The sequence below is a fragment of the Zalophus californianus genome, chromosome 12, assembly GCF_009762305.2.
Source record: "Zalophus californianus isolate mZalCal1 chromosome 12, mZalCal1.pri.v2, whole genome shotgun sequence".
NCBI classification, from domain to species: Eukaryota; Metazoa; Chordata; class Mammalia; order Carnivora; family Otariidae; genus Zalophus; species Zalophus californianus.
In genome coordinates, this window is record NC_045606.1 from 16,333,992 (window position 1) to 16,356,323 (window position 22,332).

Below are 22,332 nucleotides of genomic sequence, written 5' to 3' on the forward strand. Positions count from 1 at the left end.
AGACTTAAATCTCAAGGCTCTGTACCTATTATATTGATGTCTGTTTCACTCTGTTCCTTCCCCATTAAGTGTAAATTCAACGAAGAGGATGGTGAATTTTTGTATTGGTCATTGAGACCAAGACATTGGACAAACTGGGGGATGATTGTCTTGATAACCAATATATAATTTCATTTGTTCCCACAAAACTTACCTTACCTCAATTTGCATTAATGTAGATTACTCAGAGAACATCAAGAAGCATTATCAGAGATCATCATCTGCTGAAAAGAAAAGTAGTGAAACCACTTCTATCATAAAAAACTCTGAAAAAACCAGGAATGACTTACTTACTATCTTTGATATGCTAACCTCAAAACAAAACTCGTCATTGGAAAAATTAAAGCAAATTACAGTACCAGATATCCAAATACTGAACGAAAAGGTAAATATTCACGATGGTGTAGTAAAAGTATTTGTGATTTCTCCTTGGTATACAAATCTCTTCAATTATATTTCCTGCCTTGCATTTTAATTTTTTATTTATACTTTATAAATGTGTAAATATCATAATATATATAGAGATATGCTCTATTATATAAGATATCAATAATATAAATATACTTCTATTTTATTTTTTTTTATTTTCCAAGTCAAAGTTTGAGAAAATTCATAGTAAGACTGTGGCTTGATTTTATTATCTTACATTTATTTATATAATTTGCTACTTCCACAATGGTACAGATTATAGACATTCACTCCTCTTGCTTTCTTATAAATAAAAGGTAATTTTTATTTAAAAAGGCGTCTGCCTTCGGCTCAGGTCATGATCCCAGGGTCCTGGGGTCAAGCCCCGCATCGGGCGCCCTGCTCAGGGGGAAGCCTGCTTCTCCCTCTCCAGTTCCCCCTGCTTGTGTTCCCTCTCTCACTGTGTCGCTCTCTGTCAAAGAAATAAATAAAATCTTTTAAAAAAATTAAAAAATGAAATTAACACGCAAGAAATGCTAGATATTTGACTGTTTTCTCCAAAAACTCTAAGCGTAAAAATGGCATCAATTGACACGACGCTGACAACAAAAAATTTAGGTATTTAGTTACCTAGAAACATTTCACGGGGCTGCATCCATGCGCTAAGCATGAACCACTGTTGAAGAAACACATATGCATAGAGCAGTGCTTTGCCTCAGTGAACCTGGATGGCATTAGCAAAACTCTGCCCACACGTCGCTTTTCAACATGAATCCTTTCTCCTGTGAGGTGTGTGGAGAACCAGGGGACATGCTGTGCGTGCTCTCGTCCGGTGATGGCCCCAGCTGTCGTGGCCCCCTGCCCCTCTCCAGTGATGCCCTCCAGCAAGCTCAGGAAGCAGAGTCTGTGATTCATAATTTGAGCAACCAGGTTCAGGGTTGGAAGCTCCGGGTAAATATGTCTTCTCTTCTTTTATTTGTAAAGCTGTAGCAATAGGAAGAAAAAAGCAAACTGTCTGAAATGTTTAAAACTGCCATTTAGCTTTGAGGCGAAAGGACAGATTCTAGATATTAGGTGTTCTTATGCTTGGAAACATAGGATTAAAAAATACAGATGTGGATGTAAATGTACATTTAGAAGTACATGTGAATATTGACATTTTCTATTATATATGTATCACATATATGTGTGTAAATGTATATTTGTGTGTGTGTGTGTGGAAAGAGAGAGAGAGAGGAGAAAGAAATCAAAGTTTGTGTTTGTAGGACATAGACTCATGTAGATGTTTCTTTTATAGCAAACACTACATAGAAATGGGAGACTATTAGCCTTAAAGGTTTGAAAACTTTAGATCTCTCAAAGTAAAGACTAATTTGTACAAATTCAAGAGTATATTTGAAATTCTACTCGATATACAAATTCTAATGTTAAAATTTAATTTAATGTTAGAAAATATTTTAATAGGAATACACCCTTAGGTCTTGTACTCCTTCCTGTGTTTTTAGACATGATACAGTGGTTTTAATATTTAAGTACCTGATGATTAAGTCTCTAATAACTTGAAATGTTTTCATTTATTCTTCTGATCATGTTGATATATGAGAATAATTTTTAATTGCCTAGTTTTCCTTAGGGTTTTTTTTTGTGTATACATTATGTATTCACCTGGAAATGATGAATACAATTTTAGGTATTCTGTGAATACACTGGATTCATCTTGTATACAAGATGATGATGTGTGCCCTAGTTTGCTCCGTTTTTGACAATATACATAGAGTCTTTGATGAAGAAGAAAAATCTCTTAAAAAGCTAAATTTCTTTACCAATAATACGAGCACCAGGTATTATATAAGACTGATGAATCACAGGCCTATACCTCTGAAACCATTAATACATTATATGTTAATTAATTGAATTTAAGTAAAAATTATTTAAATGAAAATGTATCTACACACAAAAAATATATGTTAAATATTATAGCAGGCAGTATTCCTGTTTGTAAGCAACAGAAACCAACTCCTGAAAAAAACAGTCTCAGAATCAACAGGAGGATAGAAGGCCAAGCTTGGGAATGGGCTGAGAACCACAGCTAAGATACGGTGCATATCTCAGGCACACACACACACACACACGTGCACACACGAGCTTGCATGCACATGGACACACACAGAACAGCAGTTTCCTCCTTGAGCCTCACCCACATGAGCCTGAGCCCCAGCTGGTTCCAAGCCCTTGCTCCACATGCTCCCAAATCCAAGTTCTGGTGCAAGCCTCTGATTAGCCCAGTGGGTGGATATCCCTATACATCCTGAATGTTGAAAATTTTTATTTACATTGTCATAATTCTGCATTGCCACCTAGTTTTCACTTGTATGTTATTCTTCCTTCTTTGAACAAATATTCATTCAGTGCCTACTATGTGCAAGACATTTATCTAGATGTTGGGGACCCAGCAGTGAACATAACAAAGACAAATCCTGGTCCTGCATCCTGGTGGTTAAAACAATCCTGACTTGTTCAACATAATTTTAAACGACTACACCTTACCGCCCCTTCTCAAAAAAACCCAGAAACCTCACACCATTTAAAGAAGCCCTGTGTTAAGCTTTTACTTAAAAAAAGAAAAAAAGTCCCTGACGTATGTTCTAGCAGAATTTGGCTTCATCAGCACGTAAATGAACAACTGGGAAGGGTAGGGGTGGGGTTTTTCATGTTGATAAAATGGTGTGCTATTTCCCTCTTGATTAGATGGGGGAAAGAGTGCCAGAAAAGATTGTAAGAGAATTCTCAGGAGCCAGTGGTGACAGAGGATGGGTTGCAGAGAGATGTTTTAAGAGTGAAGTAATTTAGCAATCTCTTTCTCTCTGAATATAGCATCGACTAATCAACACAGATTTCATCCCTATAATTTTGTGTTTTCCTGTCCAGAGTATTTATTTCTGGAATTCTCATTTTACTTCCATGTGTTCTTACTTACTGCTAACCATTTTATTCTTTTTTTAATTGGGAGAGATATAATTAACATAGAACATTTTATTAGTTTCAGGCATACATAATTTGGCAGATGTATATATTGCAAAATGATTAGCACAAGAAGTTTGGTTAACATCCATCACCTCACCTAGTTATATTTTTTTGTCATGGGAACTTTGAAGATCTCTCTCAGCAACTGTTCACCACTTTAAGGTTTTCAAAGTTCTCGAAAATTAAGGGACAACTCTCCAAAAAATGAAGATACATATTTTTAATCATGTAAATATTTCTTTTTCGTTTCATCATTTGCCAATGAATGCAATTAAATCCTTTTCCACAAAATCCGTATGGCTCACATTAAGCTGGCTCCTTTTGTGGGGAAATAAAGGGAGATTTTTTTTTTTTCCTAATTGTGTCTGATCCTAATTAGCCCTACTTCTGTCACAATTAATTTATTCCATACAGCTCAATTTGGTGATATTACCCTATTGCTTTCTGGGTTTTTTTTTTTTCTTTTCTCTAATTTGTTAGAATCTCAAGAAAAGCCCAGGAATTTTCTCAAATCACATAATTAAGAATTTGTACTTCTAGAGGGCAAGTTTTAGATCTATCATTCCCCCACCAAGTGTACAAGATGTTTGGAATTTATCTTTGTAGCTTGCTCCGAGTTCAAACTCGTTTATTAAAAGGAGGAATGCTTTCTTTTTAGCTTTCAGAAAAAGTACATTATTTGAATTTGAGGAATGTCAAGAAGAGTAATTATTTTAACTTACATAAAAGAAAATACTCTTAACTTATTAAACATAATGACCACTCTACGTAGTCCCAAGTAATTTGCTGATGTGATAGGAATGCTAAAGTCTCATTAAAACAGAATTTGTGTTTTACATTTGTATAAGGAAAAGTCATTAGCACTAGGTCAAAACTATTTTCAAATAATACTTTTGATCACTAATAAAGGTTTTAAAAGAGGCCGCCTGGGTGGCTCAGATGGTTAAGCGTCTGCCTTCGGCTCAGGTCATGATCCCAGGGTCCTGAGATCGAGTCCCGCATCGGGCTCCCTGCTAGGCGGGGAGCCTGCTTCTCTCTCTGCCTCTGCCCCTCTCTCTCTCTGACTCCCATGAATAAATAAATAAAGCATTAAAAAAAAGGTTTTAAAAGATAAAGTCACATTATTTTTTTAAAGATTTTATTTTTTAAGTAATCTCTACACCCAAAGTGGGGCTCAAACTCACAACCCTGAGACCAAGAGTCACCTGCTGCACCGACTGAGCCAGCCAGGCGCCACAAGATAAATTCACATTAAGAAAAATGATAATGAAAACAAATAGTATCACCTCGTAAATGAATCCCTTAAAATGATCTTTTAATTCTCTATAGTCCTATTTTGTTTTTAGTGAGTTTTATTTGGTCCAGCTAAGTGATTAAACATCATACAATGTGCCTCATTGTGTTTTTTCCTCATTGTTATTTTTTTCTTATTCCAGCTCAAAAATGTAAGTAAACTGGCAGAAGTCTCCAAAAACAATGCCTTACAGCTAAGTGAGAAACTGAGGAATATGAAAAATCAAAGTGAATCTGAAGAAGAGAAGATGAGTCTTTTAATCAAAAAGCTGAAAATGTTTTTGTCAGGTAATTAGAAAAATATATTGGAACTAGTTTTGTTTCTTTTTCTTTTTTTTTTAAGTATACTCAAACAGCATAACCAATTTCAAATTATATAAGTGGAAATGAAATGCCTAAATCAGAAACATGATGTACCCCTTGATTTAAGATTTCTTAATGAAAATAATCCCCAAATATTAACTCTGTACCAATATGTGTGTGTGTGTGTGTGTGTGTGTGTGTGTGTGTGTGTGTGTATGGCTATCTGTATAAGATAAATTTAGTAAAAAGTCCTAGAATTTAGTTAAAATTTCAAACAAGTGAACTTGGTGCTTAAAGTTATGTGGGGTTTTTTTAAGAAAAAAGTCTAACATGATGATTCTATCAGATTTCCTAATGTTATGATTCCATGATTTTCTCTGCTGACAGACTGTGTGAGATCAAGGCATGCCAGATTTTGGTTAGTATACCAAATACTATAGTGAGGTGGTATCTAAAATATCGGTTATAACTATTATGGAATATTTTCCAAGTTTCATATTGGTTCTCTGTGATTGACCAAAAGGTACAATTTGATCCATCTATTATTATAATTATGATGTTATTATCCCTCATTATACCTTATTATGGGAGAAGTTCACTTTGATTTTATTTTTTAGAAGTTTATTTTAAACTACAGAGAATTATTAGTTGAAGATAAAAATCAAATAGTACAGCTGGAAATTGACCTGAAACCTCACTCTCTGCAAATAATGCAGCTTGGGTACAACATTATATGGAATTAATCTTAAGAGGCTTTCTTCTCCATCACCGTCTTCCAGATTCAGTAACTTAATACTCCTCACATGAATCAGCTGACAATTGGGATGTCTGTTACCATCTTTGCAAACACTTTGTGAACCTGTTTAATATTTGTAAGAGACCCCTATGGCCAATTGTTTTTCCCACCTCCATATCTCTAGATACCGTATGAACAGTTCTAGTCTTGATTTTCAAAATAAGAACAAAATGAGGCAGTACAAATAACCAATAAAAATGACCAAAATAATCAGTAAAAATGAATGAGGTGGGATCCGTCTACTGGACGTTTTGTTTGTTCAAAAGCGAATTTTCAGTGAGTTAGTATTGATTAGACACAGATCCAGGAACTGGTTGGATTAAGGAACACCTTAGCTATTTCTGCGGATACAGGTCAATTCAGGCACCAAAACCAAACCAAAACCAAACTGCTAGACCAGTTGTGCAAAATGGCATGATACACTTCTGGGCCTCACTGATGGCTCAGAAGGCAAGTTCTACTGCTTTCCACCTCATTCACTGGGTCATAGAGCCTATTCCCTTACTGGTCTCATTTCTCATTGCTGCTGAATACATCTCTAATAAAGAAGTTTACTTTAATTACCCCAAGGAGTTAAAACAAAAACAAAACTGTGTCCATTATTACAACAAAAATTAGCCTAGGCAAAGGGAAAAATCCTATTCCATAAAAGAAATTTTATGGGCCCCAAGATCCTTGATCACCAGGAAGCAGTACCCTTCACTCACCAATTCCTTTTCCTCTATCCTTTCCATAAAGCCCAAATAAAAGTATTATTAAATTGTATGGTGGCTACACTACTCCACTCTTCTTGACCATCATAATATTTTCCTTGGGGTCTGAATTCCCCATTAACAAAGTTATGTGTCACTTCTCCTGAAAGTCCCATAGAAAAATTTTGAATTTATGATCTCATAACAAAGGCCAATAAATGTTCAATGACAAATATGTGGCTAAATTAAATTCACTTTTTATTAGAACCTTTTTTATAAAATGAAATACCATTTCTTTCAAGAGCCAACTTCTGAGAGCAGTACATTTTGTTTCAAGTATGGTTTTGACTTACTCACAAAAAATCTTGTTACTTTTTTTTTCAAAAACATGACAGGCAGTAAAATACTCCTTTTATTTTAAACAAAACAGCTAGAGCGAAAATGATCACCAAAAGGATATATACTCATGTCATGTCCGTCAAATGCTAAAAGGTGTTTGTGGTGCCCACTGCCTCCTGAAGAAGCCAAGGTCCTTGGCCTCACATTTAGAGGCTCCCGTGCTCTGCTCCCAGCCTTTCGGGATTGGCACCCCCTTGCATTTAGACTCGACTCTCTCACCAACACTGATCCGAGGACTGCTTTGTGCTGCACCCAAGCTTTGGCATCTGTGGGTCGCTCAATTTAGAATGCCTTTACCCCTGCCTTCACGTCACATTTCCACAGGTATAACCTCTGCTGTCCCCCAGGCTCAGTTTATGTGCCTTTTTGAGGTTCTTCCTGAAATATTTCTTCCTCCCTCTGGATCCCGATCATTTCGTCTTCTATTTATGATTTCTGTTCTCATGTGAGCAGTATTCCTATGGAATGGCTTATATTCCCCCACTGGATGGTCAGCCCTCCCACTGCCCACACAGGCTTTAGCATTATGCCTCAGTAAGGAGCCAGAGAGTCACAGAGTGTTAGCACCCCGGACCCTAACAGTCCATCTTCCGCTTCAGTTCTCAGGAAGGCCAATTTTATTTTCCTGAAAAGCAGGGCATGGGTGTATTTAACAATTTCCTGATAACACGTTATTCATCCAGTACTTTACTCTCTGTTGTCAAGTTCCCGTCTCAAAATAGGACTTTGAGTGGTAGCGTCGGGTAGAGTGGCCCCGTTATACAGATGAGCAACAACTGTGAGCCTTTTTGATGTCACGGAGGATTAGAATCAAGTTTTGTTGAGTCCAAACCTGGTGCTGAGTCCAATGTCTCATTCATTGTATTCAAATCTTCGTAACAGGCATTTAACCATTTTAATTGCTTTTTGACTTAACTGGTTCTTAGGAGGACATTTCGCAGAACATATACAATATTCCAAGTCTGTAGTTTTTCAGTTTTCCACCAAGCATTTGTGCAGCGTGTATTCAACACTACACGAACAGTGTTTCTTTCAGAGAGAAGGGAAAACTGAGGATGAAGAAGAATCTACGGACGTAGACAGTCTAATCCCGGTGTGCTAGGGACACATAATCAGTTGCACGTACATTTGACTTAGAGTTCATTGTGGTTGTATTTACAAGATACAGTGTTTACTAAGGAGACACAATGACCTAAAACCACCTCCTTATTTAAGAGGAAAACGTGCCTCCGGAGGACATAGAGAAGGTTGCAAATCGCGTACTTGACATCCACCTACCAATGATATCGCAGAATTTAACCCATGAACTTGACAAAATACGGAAGCTGATGCAGCTCTATGAGGGCTACGGACCAGATGGGGACAGGCTAAAGAAAGCAGCAGAGGAAGCCCAGAGGGTTTTGGTGAAAACAAAAGATGCTGAGTAAGTACAGTATTAATATTCTCATCTTGCTCGCCCAGGCCAACTCCTAAAAGGCCATCTGAAAAATATCTGGGTGAGGAGCTATTTAATGTTTGAATGAAATTACCCTCCAGTAGCTCAGTGCCCAGGGTGAGGGCTAAGCTATTTGCAGGAGCCTCAGGAAGCTGGGGGATTGGGAGGCAGGGGGCAGGAATGCTTGTTTCCCATTCGCTATAGACTTGGAATGCCTTTCCAGTGACCTGTTACTCTTCAAACAAATCAGTGCCATATACTAGCTCTATGCCAATATCTTAACAAGTGGTGGGAATATCAGTGTCTTTTCCCTTTCTTGCTGACCTATGTCTGGTACTTTCTAAATGTACCATAATAGTACTTGGAAGATCTAAATTTTTTTAAGAAAAACTACACTAATGGGGCGCCTGGGTGCCTCAGTCATTAGGCGTCTGCCTTCGGCTCAGGTCATGATCCCAGGGTCCCGGGATCGAGTCCCACATCGGGCTCCCTGTTCAGCGGGAAGCCTGTTTCTCCCTCTGACCCTCCCCCCTCTTGTGCTCTCTCGCTCTTTCTCTCTCTCAAATAAATAAGATCTTTGAGAAAAAAAAAAAAGACTACACTAAAAAGATATGATGGTGAGGAGTAGAAGAAACGAACACTAGTGCCCCAGGAATAACACGGGAGTAAAACTATAGATATGTGGGTGCCTGGGTGGCTCAGATGGTTAAGCGTCTGCCTTCGGCTCAGGTCATGATCCCGGAGTCCTGGGATCGAGTCCCACATCGGGCTCCGTGCTCCTTGGGAGCCTGCTTCTCCTTCTGCCTCTCTCTCTCTCTCCCTCTGTCTGTCTCTCATAAATAAATAAAAAATAAAACCTTAAAAAAAAACTATAGATATGATACACAGAGTTCCTTAACTCGTGCTTCCTTTTGCCCTTGTCGACTTAGCCAAGCAAATGGGAAGAGGCATGTTGGTGTTTTTAGGAGCATGGGGTGCGGCGGGTCAGCGTTGTGGGCTCAGTTGGATGGTGGCAACACCATCATGTCAGGACGCCCAGCAGTTGAGACCTGAGCTTTCTTTGCTGTCTCCCCAGCCAGTTGCATAAATGAAGTGCACCGACTCCCCTGTAGGCCCAACCCCTTCCGGTTTTAATACTTACAACCAGGAAGAATAAGAAACTGCTGTACGATCACACAGCTGTCAAAAATGATGCTGAGGAAGGATTCTTTATAACATGCAGGGAATTCTTCGAGTGTAATGTTAATGCTTTTAAAAAAAAAAAAAGGTAACAGATTATATATAGAACAGGATCTCCATCATGGAAAGAAAAAAATTTGTAGGACAAAGATGCTAGAATATGCTGGTATCGTAAAAAGATTAGTGGTAAATTTTCCCCTTCCTGATATGTTTTTTTCTCTTTTTGTGTGTTGCTACCCCCTCCTCTCCTTCCTCCGTCTTCTCCTCTTCCTTCTCTTCTTCTTCCTCTTCTATTTTTAGGTATTTTAGGTATTTTCCCAATTTACTCTAAAAGCAGTTACATTGAAAATTTAAAGGAAAAGAATAAATACAAAGATATCGGGGGGTGTTATGAGAAGGGAAGGCTCCTGAACCCCTTCTGTAACTGTAGGGAAAGAAGTAAACAAAGGGGAGCCTACTTATTATATGGTTCAACCATAGGATATTCTGGAAAAGGCAAAACCGTGGAGTCAGTAAAAAAGATCAGTAGTTGCCAGGGGTTGAGGGGAGGGATGAATAGGTGGAGCAGAGAGAACTTTTAGGACAGTAAAAATACTCTGTGTGATTCTAGAATGATGAATACATGTCATTATACATTTGTCCCAACTCACCAAGTGAACAACATCAAGAGTGAACCCTAATGTACACTCGGGACTTTGGTGTCAATTATGTGTTGATGTAGATTCATCCTCTGGCAGGGATGTTGATAACTGGGGAGGCTGTGCGTGTGTGGACACAGCGGGTATAGGGAACTCTCTGCACCTTCTGCTCATTTTTGCTATGAATCTAAAACAGCTCTTTAAAAAAATAGGCTTTTTAAAAAGTGAGAGAGAGAGACTCCACTGGGAGGAGAAGTAGTGTTGCGTGGGGCAGGGCTGTTTTGCAATTTAGCTAGTTTTGCTCTTCCGCACACATTTCTAATGCTGCTTCTGCAAAGGTCTATCTGATAGTTCATTCACTTGGGTACATTCTTCCAAAGGTGGTTTTGAGCCCACAGATCCAAGTATCTGGTGAGTGTTGACTTGAGGTGAGCTTATTTCTGTAAAATAGACAACCACTTGGTATGCTTGTGATTTTAACCTCTGATGGGGCCCCTGGCAGCTAGAATGTCAGTGGAGCTTAAATAAACCTGAATAAACACAGCCTAGAAACAGAGGGCTTTTAGTTCTCTTTGCTGTCTGTGGGGCCCCTTAACTCTCCCACCCCCGCTCTGGCGAGGATTTAGAGTGTGGCTGAAGTGGGAGAAATTAAGGAACTGAAATTGGCCGAGGATTGTTATTTTGTTCAAAGCTTGCCAGTGACGGTCCTCAAGCCTCTCTGGTTAGGGCAAATTAAGAATAAATAAGACCTATATCTTTGAGTTCCTTACCTGGTGAAATCTGAATCTACTTGATATGCATCATATATATGTGTTGTTATTGGCATTTCGACCTACCTATTTCTCAAAATAAAGATTTCCGCACTTGGCCTTGCTTAAGAGCAATTTAAATTTACTTTATAAATAATTCAGCCAAGTTTTTCATGGAGTCGAATGGACTCCCAAGGTGAAACAAATGAATAATTGTGTATTTATCTAATCAGACATGTTAATATCCTACCTTAGAAAAGCAGCAAATGTTCTATTAAATCTTGACAAAACGCTGAATAAATTGCAACAAGTTCAAGTCACCCAAGGACGGGTAAATTCTACCATCACACAGCTGACGGCAGAGATAACGAAAATTAAAAAGAACATACTGCAGGTATTTATCTTCTTGGAAACTAACCTGAAAAAGATTTTGAATGTGGAGACAGCCTGGTTTTGATGTGTGCCAATGTCATGCTTGCCTGACCTGCCTGATGGGATTATAGGATAAAATGAAACGGTGGTGCTGTGATGCATTTAACTGATGTTCTACAAGGTTCTCACGGCATCACTTCATCATTGCTGACCCCTCCTGGGGGATGAAGCAGCTGCTACCACCAGCTTGTAAATGAGGAAACTGAGACTCAGGGAGGTTAAGTGACTTGCCTACGGTCACACAGCTAATTAAAGGTAGATTTGAGGCGGGAGTTTATCCCTTCTGATTCTAGGGAAAGTAATAGACTTGTTAAAGCTCACAAGGCAAAGAAATAAAGTTCATTGTTGCCAGGTTTTTGTAACTGCCAGGTTTGGCATGAAATCTCATCAGACTATCTTAGGACTAAAAGGATATCTTGCCCCAAAGAAAGTGTTCCATCCAGAGCTCGGTGGGAGCCTGGCCATGGTTTAACCCCCATCATGGATCCGGGAGAGGAAGTCTGGCAGCTGGAGGACAGGACGGGACCTAGCCCCAAGCCGTGTGAAGTGTCTCCCTCCAAGGCTCCATCCTCTAGTCCATCGCCTTCCCCACAGAATGCCAGCTCCCCAGTCTCTGTTCTTCAGCCAGGTTGTACAGACCTAAATGCAAGACGCATTTTGAAAAGAAAAGCAGAAAGTGATAGAACAGGAAGTAGTGCACCAGGAAATAAAAAGCTTAGATGTGAACAGCTTTCAAATATAGGGTAGCAAAAAAACCAAAGAAGGCCTCCAGGTTTTCCCCTTCGAGGCATAGACGCTAGAATGGGGGATGGCCAAATACAGTGCGTGGGCCAAATGGGCACACTGTTGTTTTGTTTTTTTTTTCATCTAAAATCACAAAGTTTTATTGGAATCCAGCCACGTATTGTCTGTGGCTGCTTTTGTGCCACAGTGGCACAGAGTTGAGTGGTTGCAATAGAGACTTTATGGGCCACAGAGTATAAAACATTTACTCTCTGGTCCTTTACAGAAAATGTCTGTAGATTTGTGCTCTAGAAAAAATATGTCCAAGGGCACAAGAAGGTGGGTTTTTTGTTTTGTTTTGTTTTGTTTTGTTTTGTTTTACAAATATGGTAGACCAGGCCTCTTACGGAACCCTCCTAGTAGAAAAAAACCCCAAATGTTGGCTGGGATATTTTTTGAAAATTGTAATACATAGCTGAATTAATAAGACATGGAGGAAATCTTCAGAGGCCAACAGTGACAGGGAAGTATGAATCCAGAGAGGTAATAAAGGATGAACCTGATGGCAGGCAGAAGGTATCCACCAATTGCTGGTGTAGGAGAGCTGTTGGCTTTAATGCTCGCCATGCATAAGAGACAGAAAACAAAGCCCACACAAGGAGTGAATATGACCCCTGCATGGAAAGGCAAAATCCTCAGTGAAGTGTTCAACTACTACTATCTACTACTGCATGCCCACCACACGCATGCATGTGCACACAACTACACACACACACACACACACACACACACACACACACGGAGGGGCAGTGCCAGTAAAGACTCTTGCTGTGGGGGAGGAAGGTCTTCACAAAGAATTGCTAACCATAAGCTGGCTCTTACACGAGTTCGAGGTTAGAATTCACACTACCCGTATGGCCCCGACAACCCAAGCTAAAAAATGTCACTTAAAGTGGATGTGGGCTGAGAGTGCCCTCAGATGCCTGACAGAGGCCAGCAGAAATCCCCTCCCAAGGAATGCACCTTAAAAAGGTTCAAAAATGTCTCTCAAAACCCATAAAAGAACAAATTGCCTCAAGCAAGAGGCACCGGAAAGAGTAAACAAGAGACTGCGGATATGTCAGTTGCTGGACGTAGAAATACAAAATCAGAATGTTCATTATGCGTACAAAAATCAAAAAAGGTATAAAAGTATGACCCAAGAACAAGATATAAGAGATAACAGATGATTAGTCAGATTTGACTCTAGATGGGACAAATGGAGCCACAGAAATAAGAAACAAATATAATATGTTCATTATTGTTTGTAAGGAGGAAAAATGAGAAGCCACCTGCATCAGCTGGAGAATAAAAATATAAATTGTATGTTCAAACAATGCAATGCTTTAAATTGCTAAAACTGAATAAATAAAAGCTATGCAAATTTGTCAGGAAGAACTGTACAAGTATAATTTTGAATTAAAATTCAAGTTGCAGAAATACGCAGTAGCATATATTTGTATAAAGTTAAAAAAATACTGCATATGTTAGACATACTGCATAGGATATAGGAAAAAGTGTGTAGAAGTACGTGGAATGACAAATATTAGGTTCAGGATAGTGGTTACCTTTATGGGGAGGGAACGGGTGTGAGGAGAGCCTTAACTGAGGTGCTTTATTCTTAAACTGGCCACTGAGAGCATGGATACATGTCATAGTTGCTTTTATAACCATGTGGATGTCTGAAATATTTATTACAATGTTGTTTTTAATGGAACCGAAAAAATTGAAGGAATGATTCACTTTCCCTTCCCACCTAGCTTATTTTCTGAGGGGTAATTACATCATTTGTTTTCTTGTTTGTTACATAAAGAGACCTTCTCCTCTCTGCTCTTTAAATCAACAACAGGCTGAAAATGGAGCCAAGGACACTGAGAATGAGCTGGACTTAGCAAAGCAGCAGTCAGTGCTGGAGGACGGGCTTTTCCAGCTGCACACCAAGTTGCAAAGGAATCGAGAGCAAGCCACCCGTGTGACAGCTCAGGCCGCATTGGCCCAACGCCAGGCTGGGGGCCTTGAGCAGGTCATTAGCCCCACCAGTGCCACCAAGAGCAGACAGACAGAGCCTCTTTGAAGGATAATGCTTTAGCCTCAGCTCCTTGTGCCATTTATCAGCGGTTCGCCTTAGTGCTGGACCGTGCTCAGTGGCATGTGGTAGTAGGGATCCCGATAGGCATGAAGGCTCTTCTGTAGTGGAGGACTGTCTCCAGGGAAGACAGAAGTCCTTTGACCAAATTAGGATGGGGTGTTTCCTCCCCGAATCTCCTCTTCCTAGGACTACTGGCAGTGTGCTCGTCAAATGTTTCCTTCCTTCCAAACGTTCACACTTTGTGCCATTGGTCTATCTTGGGTGTATTTACCCTTTACTCTAATACAATCACATAACTTATCATGAAAACAAAGAAGTGAAAGTCACCTGCCAAAGAGAACAGGTCAAGTTAAAAAAGTCAGAGTTAATTAAACAGTTGTGGAAAATACCCTATTCATCTAGGTTGCTGAAAGAAACTATCAACTCATTTTCTCAGCAGGATATCTCTGGTTGGTTGCATTAATAGAGTCACTTACACACAAGAAAAAATGTGAAAGTGTTTTTACAATTGGTCCATTCTCTTGCTTTTCATTCCTGATGTGCTGGCTAATTTCCCACGGACTTGGGAGTTGAGCACATTTCCTAGGGAAGGGAGGTTGGGAGAGGTACTTCTGCTCCATCCTAACCCCATTTCCCTTCCTGGGCTTCACCTAGCTGTTCCACATTCTAGACTGTCAGCCACCCAGGCTGACCCCCCAGGTTTCCATTCTCATGCCGAGGGAGCTCTTCATGCTAACACGTGTACTTCCCTGCCCGCCTCACGGCTCTGTTACATTCTTGCCCGCCAAAAAATGCATCCCTGCTTCTAAAGCTTCACAGCTCCCTCTGCCCTTCACCCTGCACTGGCCCCTGACCCACCCAGCTGACCCAGAGGTTTGTCACAGGCAGGATTGCGTCCCTTCTGTCCTCTGTATCTCTCACCTTAAGTCGTTGAGGACAAACGATTGGTGCCCCATAAATAACCGCCTTCACACAGAATCATGATTGCTACTTTATAACAAAGCAATTTTATTTTTAATTAACTAAAGCTGAGAATTTTTTCAGCCTACAAAGAAAAAAAATGCAAATAAAAGTCTGGAAATATCAGGGCAACTCAAGCCTATTGACTGGATCATGGTTTTCCTCTTCCTCCTTTTATGAACGGTATCAGGCAAATATCATGCATGGGTACATGCTTTGTAAATATTTTCTGGTGACGGGAGGGTGGTGTTGCTCTGTTACAGGCATTTGCAGAGCTGAAAAACCAATGCGCTGTTCTTCAACATAAGACCAGTGCTACAGGACTGACAAAGGTGACATTAGAAAAAGTGGAGCAGCTAAAAGATGCAGCAGAAAAACTGGCCATAGATACAGAGGCCAAGATAAGAAGAATAGCAGGTATCTCTTCTCTTCTTCCAGCTTTACCGAGGTCTAGGTGACAGGTGAAATTGTATATATTTAAAGTGTACAACGTGACAATATATGTTGTGATATGATTACCACGATTAAGTTAATCAACACATCCACCTGCTCACATAGTTACTGTTTTCTTTTTATGGTGAGAATGCTTAAGATCGACTCACATACACAATGCAATACAACATTGTTGACTAGTCAGCACCACACTGAACATTCGATCTCCAGAAACTTTTCTTCTTAAAACTGGAAGTCTGTCCCTTTGCCCAGCCTCTCCCCATTTCTCCCACCAGCTGGACCCCGGCAGCCACTGTTCTTCTCTCTGCTTCTGTGAGTTCTAGGTTTTTTTTTTTTTTCTTTTTTCTTTTTTTTTTTAGATTCCATATACAAGCGAGATCATATTGTATTTGTCTTTCTCTCTCTGGCTTATTTTCACTTAGCGTAACATCCTCCAGATTCACCTATGTTGCAAATGGCAGGATTTCCTTCTTTTTTTATGGTTGAATTTTATACACCCCCCCACACACATTTTCTTTATCCATTGATGGGCACTCAGGTTATTTCCATACGTTGTTTATCGTGAATGCTGCAATGAACATGGGAACACAGATATTTCTTTGAGATATGGATTTCATTTCCTTCAGATATATACCCAGAGAGGGGATTGCTGGATCATATGGGAGTTCTATCGATTCTATTACATGCTCCACCAATTTGACAATTACTTAATACTTCACCTTCCTGGTAGTATTTATACCAGCTTATCATTGGCACAGTTCAATTACCTATGAGCCCACTGAGTTGAGGAAGTAGGAATTGGGTCAGTGCCTTGGGGACTGAGATGTAACAAGCCACTTGCATGGTTTTACTTCAAAGGGTATCAGGGAGTCTCCACTCTGCCTTCATCAGAACAAACTCCCATTGCCTTCAGTCAACTGGAAATGCCCTTTTCCTAACCCCCTGGTTCTCAACCAGGGGTGATTTTATCTCCTTCCCCGGGGACAAAAGTGTCTGAAGACATTTCGGCTTGTCACAACTAGGGGGTACAACTAGCATCGAGTGGATGGGGGCCGGGGACGCTAGTAAACATTCTATAATACACAGGACAGTCCCATGATGAATGATTATTTTGCCCAGGGCGCTAAGAGTGTGGATGTTGAGAAACTTGAGAAACCCCGTCCTAACCTATGCTGCTTATTTTCTCCTCCCATGCAGATAACTGTTTTGGAGTCACTATGATCTAGACTCCAAGGCACTCGTCATCTTGTATAGATCTGTAGGTAGCATTCCCGAAGGATCCGTAGTCTGGACCAGCATTTTGATCAAAAACGGAAATTTTGATGCACACCAAGTATAGTAAACATGGAATACACACAATGAGAAAGTTAATTAGAATCTTTTTTCTCCACAACGGGTGCTCATGATTTTTCTGGGCAGTCATCATGCCCTTAGCAACTACCTCTAAATCATCAAGAAATATCCAATGATGAATGGTCTAGTTCTACTTTTGGTTGCATTTATTGTCTCCAAAACTTTAAAGTTAGTCATATTCATTTGGAATATAAGTAATTCTCAAGGTATTAAAACAACCAAGACTCCTCACTTATAATGCTTCTTTGTTATAAAATGAGTCTTTGGCCTTAGAACCATTCATATCACCACTATGACATGAAAATGCAACATTGGTGTGGGCCAAAGTCAGGAAAAATACATACCAAACTGTTAACATTCTTTATCTCTGGCGAGGGGGAGAGTGAAGAGGAAAACACTGCTTTTTGCATTTATATAATTGTTTGTATAATTTACATCGTTTACATTTATATAATTTACATTACTGTCATTTTAAGTATTTTCCTAATACTTTTAAAAAAGGTATTACTAGGAAAGATTCAAAAAGACAGAATGTTGTTGTTTGTTTGTTTACTCTCCACAGGTAATAACTGTGAAAATCAGTTGCTGTAACCATAGGAGCAGAAACATGGGGAGAATATTTTCTGTCTTGTGTTTTATGTCGAGGCCCAAATTGTTTCTACTTATTCCCGTAGACTACTTCCACACTTTTTTGAAATTAGGTCAGAAGAGAAGTTAGGGGCCTTCCTTCTAAGTGAGGTCTAAAATCAGAGAATATTTTCTGTCTTGTGTTTTATGTCGAGGCCCAAATTGTTTCCACTTTTTCCCGTAGACCACTTCCACAGTTTTTTGAAATTAGGTCAGAAGAGAAGTTAGGGGCCTTCCTTCTAAGTGAGGTCTAAAATCAGAGAATATTTTCTGTCTTGTGTTTTATGTCGAGGCCCAAATTGTTTCCACTTTTTCCCGTAGACCACTTCCACAGTTTTTTGAAATTAGGTCAGAAGAGAAGTTAGGGGCCTTCCTTCTAAGTGAGGTCTAAAATCATGCTCTCCACTTTTTTGGCTCTCTTTTTAAACCTGTTTTCACAGCTCAACAAGGTAGGAAAATAAGATATTGGCTTGGCCACCGTCCTGACTCTGCTGCTCGAGAAGGCTCTGACCCACAAGGGTTGCGCTCTAGTTCCACCTGGTAGGAAGAAGTGCCCAGGGGACACCAGAAAGGAGCCCTTCCTTACCTTGGCAGGGTCAAAGTGGAGAGAGTGGAGAAATGTCCCCAGTCTGTAGCCAGGGTCCCTCCACAGAACTTTGTACCAGTCAGGGTCCCAGCGAGAACCAGGCAGCACGCTTGGAGATAATTCTGGATCACATAGTTACAGTCAGAGTTGGCTCGGTTATCTATTCATTGCGCAACAAAGCACTCCCCATATTTGGGGGTTAGAACAACAACCATGCATGATTTTTCTGTGGGTTGTCTGGGTGGTTCTTCTGCAGGTCTGTGCTGCTCCCAGCTGATGGGTCAGCTGACTGGTGCGCCTGGGGCCGGGCTTGACTGAGATGCTGGCCCTCTTTCTACGGGCTCTTCCAGCCCAGCGTGCTTTACAGCTTGCCTGCGTCTCGGTTCCTCAATGAGCCGAGTAAGGCCCTTGAGGGCCTGTGCACTGATTTCTCTTACTTTCTGTTGGTCAACACAACAGGCCCAGCTGGACCTGGTTTGAGGGGAGAGGGCAAATAGCCTCTGCTTCTTCATGGGAGGAACTCTTAAAAACACACAGGAGTTCCGAGAGCCCACTGAGAGTGTGGACGTGTTGCGTGACTGGCTGCAGTGAGAAGCCATCAGCATCCCTGGGCCCGAAGGAGCGGGGGACACGGGAGGGCTGGTGCTCTGAGGGCACTCTCGGAATGCTAGAGCCAAAGGCAAGGGACCACCTTGCAGGCTGAGGGGAGAGATGTAAAAACTGCCAGAACCCTTCGGCTCCACAGGGACAGCCTGTTCACTCTCCCCACCCCGCCCCCGCCCCTGGTCACTTCTCTGAACTGTCCAGTGGCCAAGTGTGAACGAGCTCCGAAGATCCCGGGAGCCAGATGATGTCATCCACTGAGGCTGGCTTTCCAGGACAGAGCAGGACGGAGGATGGATGTGGGCAGGCAAATGAAGAGGGACCAGCACAGCCTCATTAACTGCTAAGGAAGAAGTGCAGGGGTCTTTTTTCTTGTTAGTACAAACACACTTCCAGTGCTGAGTCTCCTTTTCAGTCCCAAATGATCTATATTTAAGTTTCCAGAGGGGGAATGCTCACCACCTCCCATAGCAGCTCTTTCTTTGAACAGCTGTGACTGCTAGAAAGTTCTTTATAATCAAAGTCTTCCTTCATGGAGGTTTCACCTGCTGGTTTTATTCTATTTCCTCAGGAGGACAAAACACATTTCCTCTGCTTTCATAGGCCTCAAATACTTGAAAATAACTACAGGACATGCCCCTTAATCTTCTTCTTTCTCTATATAAAACATCATCAGTTAATTCATCTTTTGTTCACTGGATAGTTTCATATTTCTTCAGCAATCTGATTCCTTCCTCTAAACATACACTCCAGGCTGGTTTGACAACTCCCTCCTGATGATCCAGGTGTGACCTGTCCAGGTGAAGTGGGACATTTACCTTCCTTCTTTAAGAAGTTCCGCTTCAACCTAAGGGCAGTTTCTTACTGTTAACTGTGGCCCTCTCTACCTCTTCTATCCACTATGGGCTCCTTGCTGGGGTTTACTATAATTCCCAGGTATTTTTTGAATGAAGTATGGATAAATGGATGGATGCGTGGATGGATGGAAGGAGGGAAGGAAGGCAGGAAGGATGGATGGGTAAGAGTGAAAGGCATCACTTTGCTTTTCCTGTTCAGGGGCTTGAATATCAGCAGAGCAGAATGAAGAAACGAAAATGTCAGTGTTTTTTTTACTGAAAGACTGAGGTCCCCTAAAGTGATGAACACATGTTAAAAAGTGAAGTTAAAACAGCAAGAGCAAACCTGTGGAAGTATTCACCAAGTCCAATCAAAAACATCAGTTTGTCTGCTCTGGTTTGTGTGAAAACCTTGAGGAGCCTGGTGACAATAAATGTTTTGTCTGTTGAATCAAAACGCAAAGCTAAATATGTCTTTAAGAGGCACAGAAATCCCTGTGTTTCATATAAGGTGGGTATCCAGGAAGAATCCACCAAAACCAAATCTATCCTTTACTTCATTTTCTTGTTTCAGATTTAGAAAAGAAGATACAAGATCTGAACCTGAGTAGACAAGAAAAAGCTGACCAACTGAAACTGTTGGAAGATCAAGTTGTTGCTGTTAAAAACGAGATTGATGAGCAAGAAAATAAATATGCTACTTGCTATACTTAGGCAGAGGTAAAGTGCAAAGTCACCCATGCCTTCTTTTCTGATGAGGAAGCCTGAGGAGCTACGCTGAACTTGGGAAACAGAAATGGTCAGCCCCACCTCCTCCGTCTCCGGAGCTCACTCCTAGCCAAAGATCTGAGCTGGGCCAAGGAAATGCTGTTCCACATGGAATAGAAAGGGGGAAGTAGAGACATCATCTCTGGCTTCAGAAACCTTTCCTCTTCCCTTCCTTTCCCTTTCATACTGTAAAAATAATTTGTTACATATGATAAGTACAAAATAAATAAGTATTCTGTTTACTAATCATCACTTCAATCAAGTGAACCTAAGTGTGAAATCAGTTGCCAGTGGGGTGGGGTGGGGGGGCTTGCAGGGCGGAAATGCGCTACTAATCGATGGGCATAAAGTTCCGGTGAAGCAAAATGAATAAATTCTAGAGTTCTGCTATACATTGTATGTAAGTCAACAAGTGTGTTCAGAAAGTAGATCTCATCTTAAATGTTCTTATCACAATGAAACAAAATAAAAATAAATTTAAAGAAATTAAGCTAAAATATATCAATGTCTCTAACACTATGATGGAATAAATCTGGATGGCATGTGCTAGATTGCCCTGTGTTTTTATTTGGATTTGCTTTAGCTATAAAACAATTATTCTGAATAAAATGCATACAATTCAAAATGTAACTTGTTTTTACACCCACTTCCCTCTATATTCATTCTCTCAAACAAAGGGTTCTGTTTGCCCCAAACGGCACTGGAACAATATTCAAAAAGATAAATATTGAAGTACTTTTCATAAATTGTCTGTAAGCAGTTTTGCTGTAAAATGTGCTACCGATTTTTGAAAGACCAGCAATTCCGTTATTGTTTAGTGTGAGAGATCAGATTGTCTCATTTCAAAATCGGTCTATGATTTCGCATTAACTTTTTTTGCATGTATGATATATAACCGAGCACCATTGCTTCTGTTTGTGAAAGCCATCCTTCAGAGGGATTATTTTAAGGGAATTCGGCCCCACATTTTTGAATAAGAAATAATGGACACCAACACTGATGTATGAAAGAGGAAAGCCGCTGGAGCCATCTCCCTTAAGGACTGACTCGTAAAAAATGAGTCTAAAAATTCAACGAAGGGGCTTTAGGATTACACATAAATAGGGAATTTCTTAAAACATACGTTGTTTAGGAAAATTGCAGTTTCCCTGGAGATCCTGAAGAATGAAATGAAATTTTTCTACCAGAAAGCCCATCAGAAATTTCTCTTGAAATGGCATGATTGCAATGCTCTCTCTATCCAGCACTTAGACACCTGGAAACTTCTACCAACAAATGACACCAACTGAACCAGAGTTGAAACATAGACTGTCACAAAATCTAAGTTGTGTACTCCAGTAGAGTAGAGGGTGGAAGACACTCCAGCCTTCCCACCAGGATATTGACTTCCACTCGTGCACGATTGATAGACTTGATGAGCATGATTATCTGTTTGCAATAGCAACATTCAACTGTTCTAGCTTTGCAGTCGTAGGAGACTACACAAGTAACAGCTAAGGAGTGTGGAAAGGGCTAAAGGGGGGAGCAGTTTCTGTCCTCTGACCAGGAGGCTGTTGAGGTCACCCGGGGTAGAAAAATTCCCCAGCCCTAAGGAAAGGGCAGTAATCTGGAGAATCATGTCCAAGGGTGAGATAAACCCATCATCTCCTCTGGGCCTCAGGGATCGGGGATCGCAGTTTGATGAGGTCAGGGAGGATGTGATGCACTTTGCAAAGGTTGTCATTAAGAAGTGGTTATGCTTTCTAAACTTTGGTGTGTAAAATGATAAGCTTTGGGTGTCTTTAAAAAATGCACCTATGTGAAAAATCTTCCTCAGATAAATCATTTCTAACTTCTATTACTTGTTGTATCCGTTGTTCAAGAAGTGACCAAGGCAAAGATTTGGTGAAACAGTATCTTTTATACATT

At 40.4% G+C, this 22,332-nt stretch overlaps 1 protein-coding gene across 1 annotated transcript in view; it reads left to right on the top strand.

Moving 5' to 3' along the window:
- Positions 1 to 20,953, top strand: part of LAMB4 (laminin subunit beta 4) — a 109,778-nt gene extending 88,825 nt beyond the window's left edge. Inside the window, exons 27-34 of the mRNA XM_027574784.2 lie at positions 219 to 424; positions 1,237 to 1,398; positions 4,908 to 5,052; positions 8,170 to 8,377; positions 11,211 to 11,349; positions 13,999 to 14,172; positions 15,462 to 15,615; positions 20,231 to 20,953. Of these exons, the coding sequence (XP_027430585.2) occupies positions 219 to 424; positions 1,237 to 1,398; positions 4,908 to 5,052; positions 8,170 to 8,377; positions 11,211 to 11,349; positions 13,999 to 14,172; positions 15,462 to 15,615; positions 20,231 to 20,370 (1,328 nt within the window). The 3' untranslated portion in view covers positions 20,371 to 20,953. The remainder of the gene's footprint in view (positions 1 to 218; positions 425 to 1,236; positions 1,399 to 4,907; positions 5,053 to 8,169; positions 8,378 to 11,210; positions 11,350 to 13,998; positions 14,173 to 15,461; positions 15,616 to 20,230) is intronic.
- Positions 20,954 to 22,332: the final 1,379 nt, after the last annotated feature.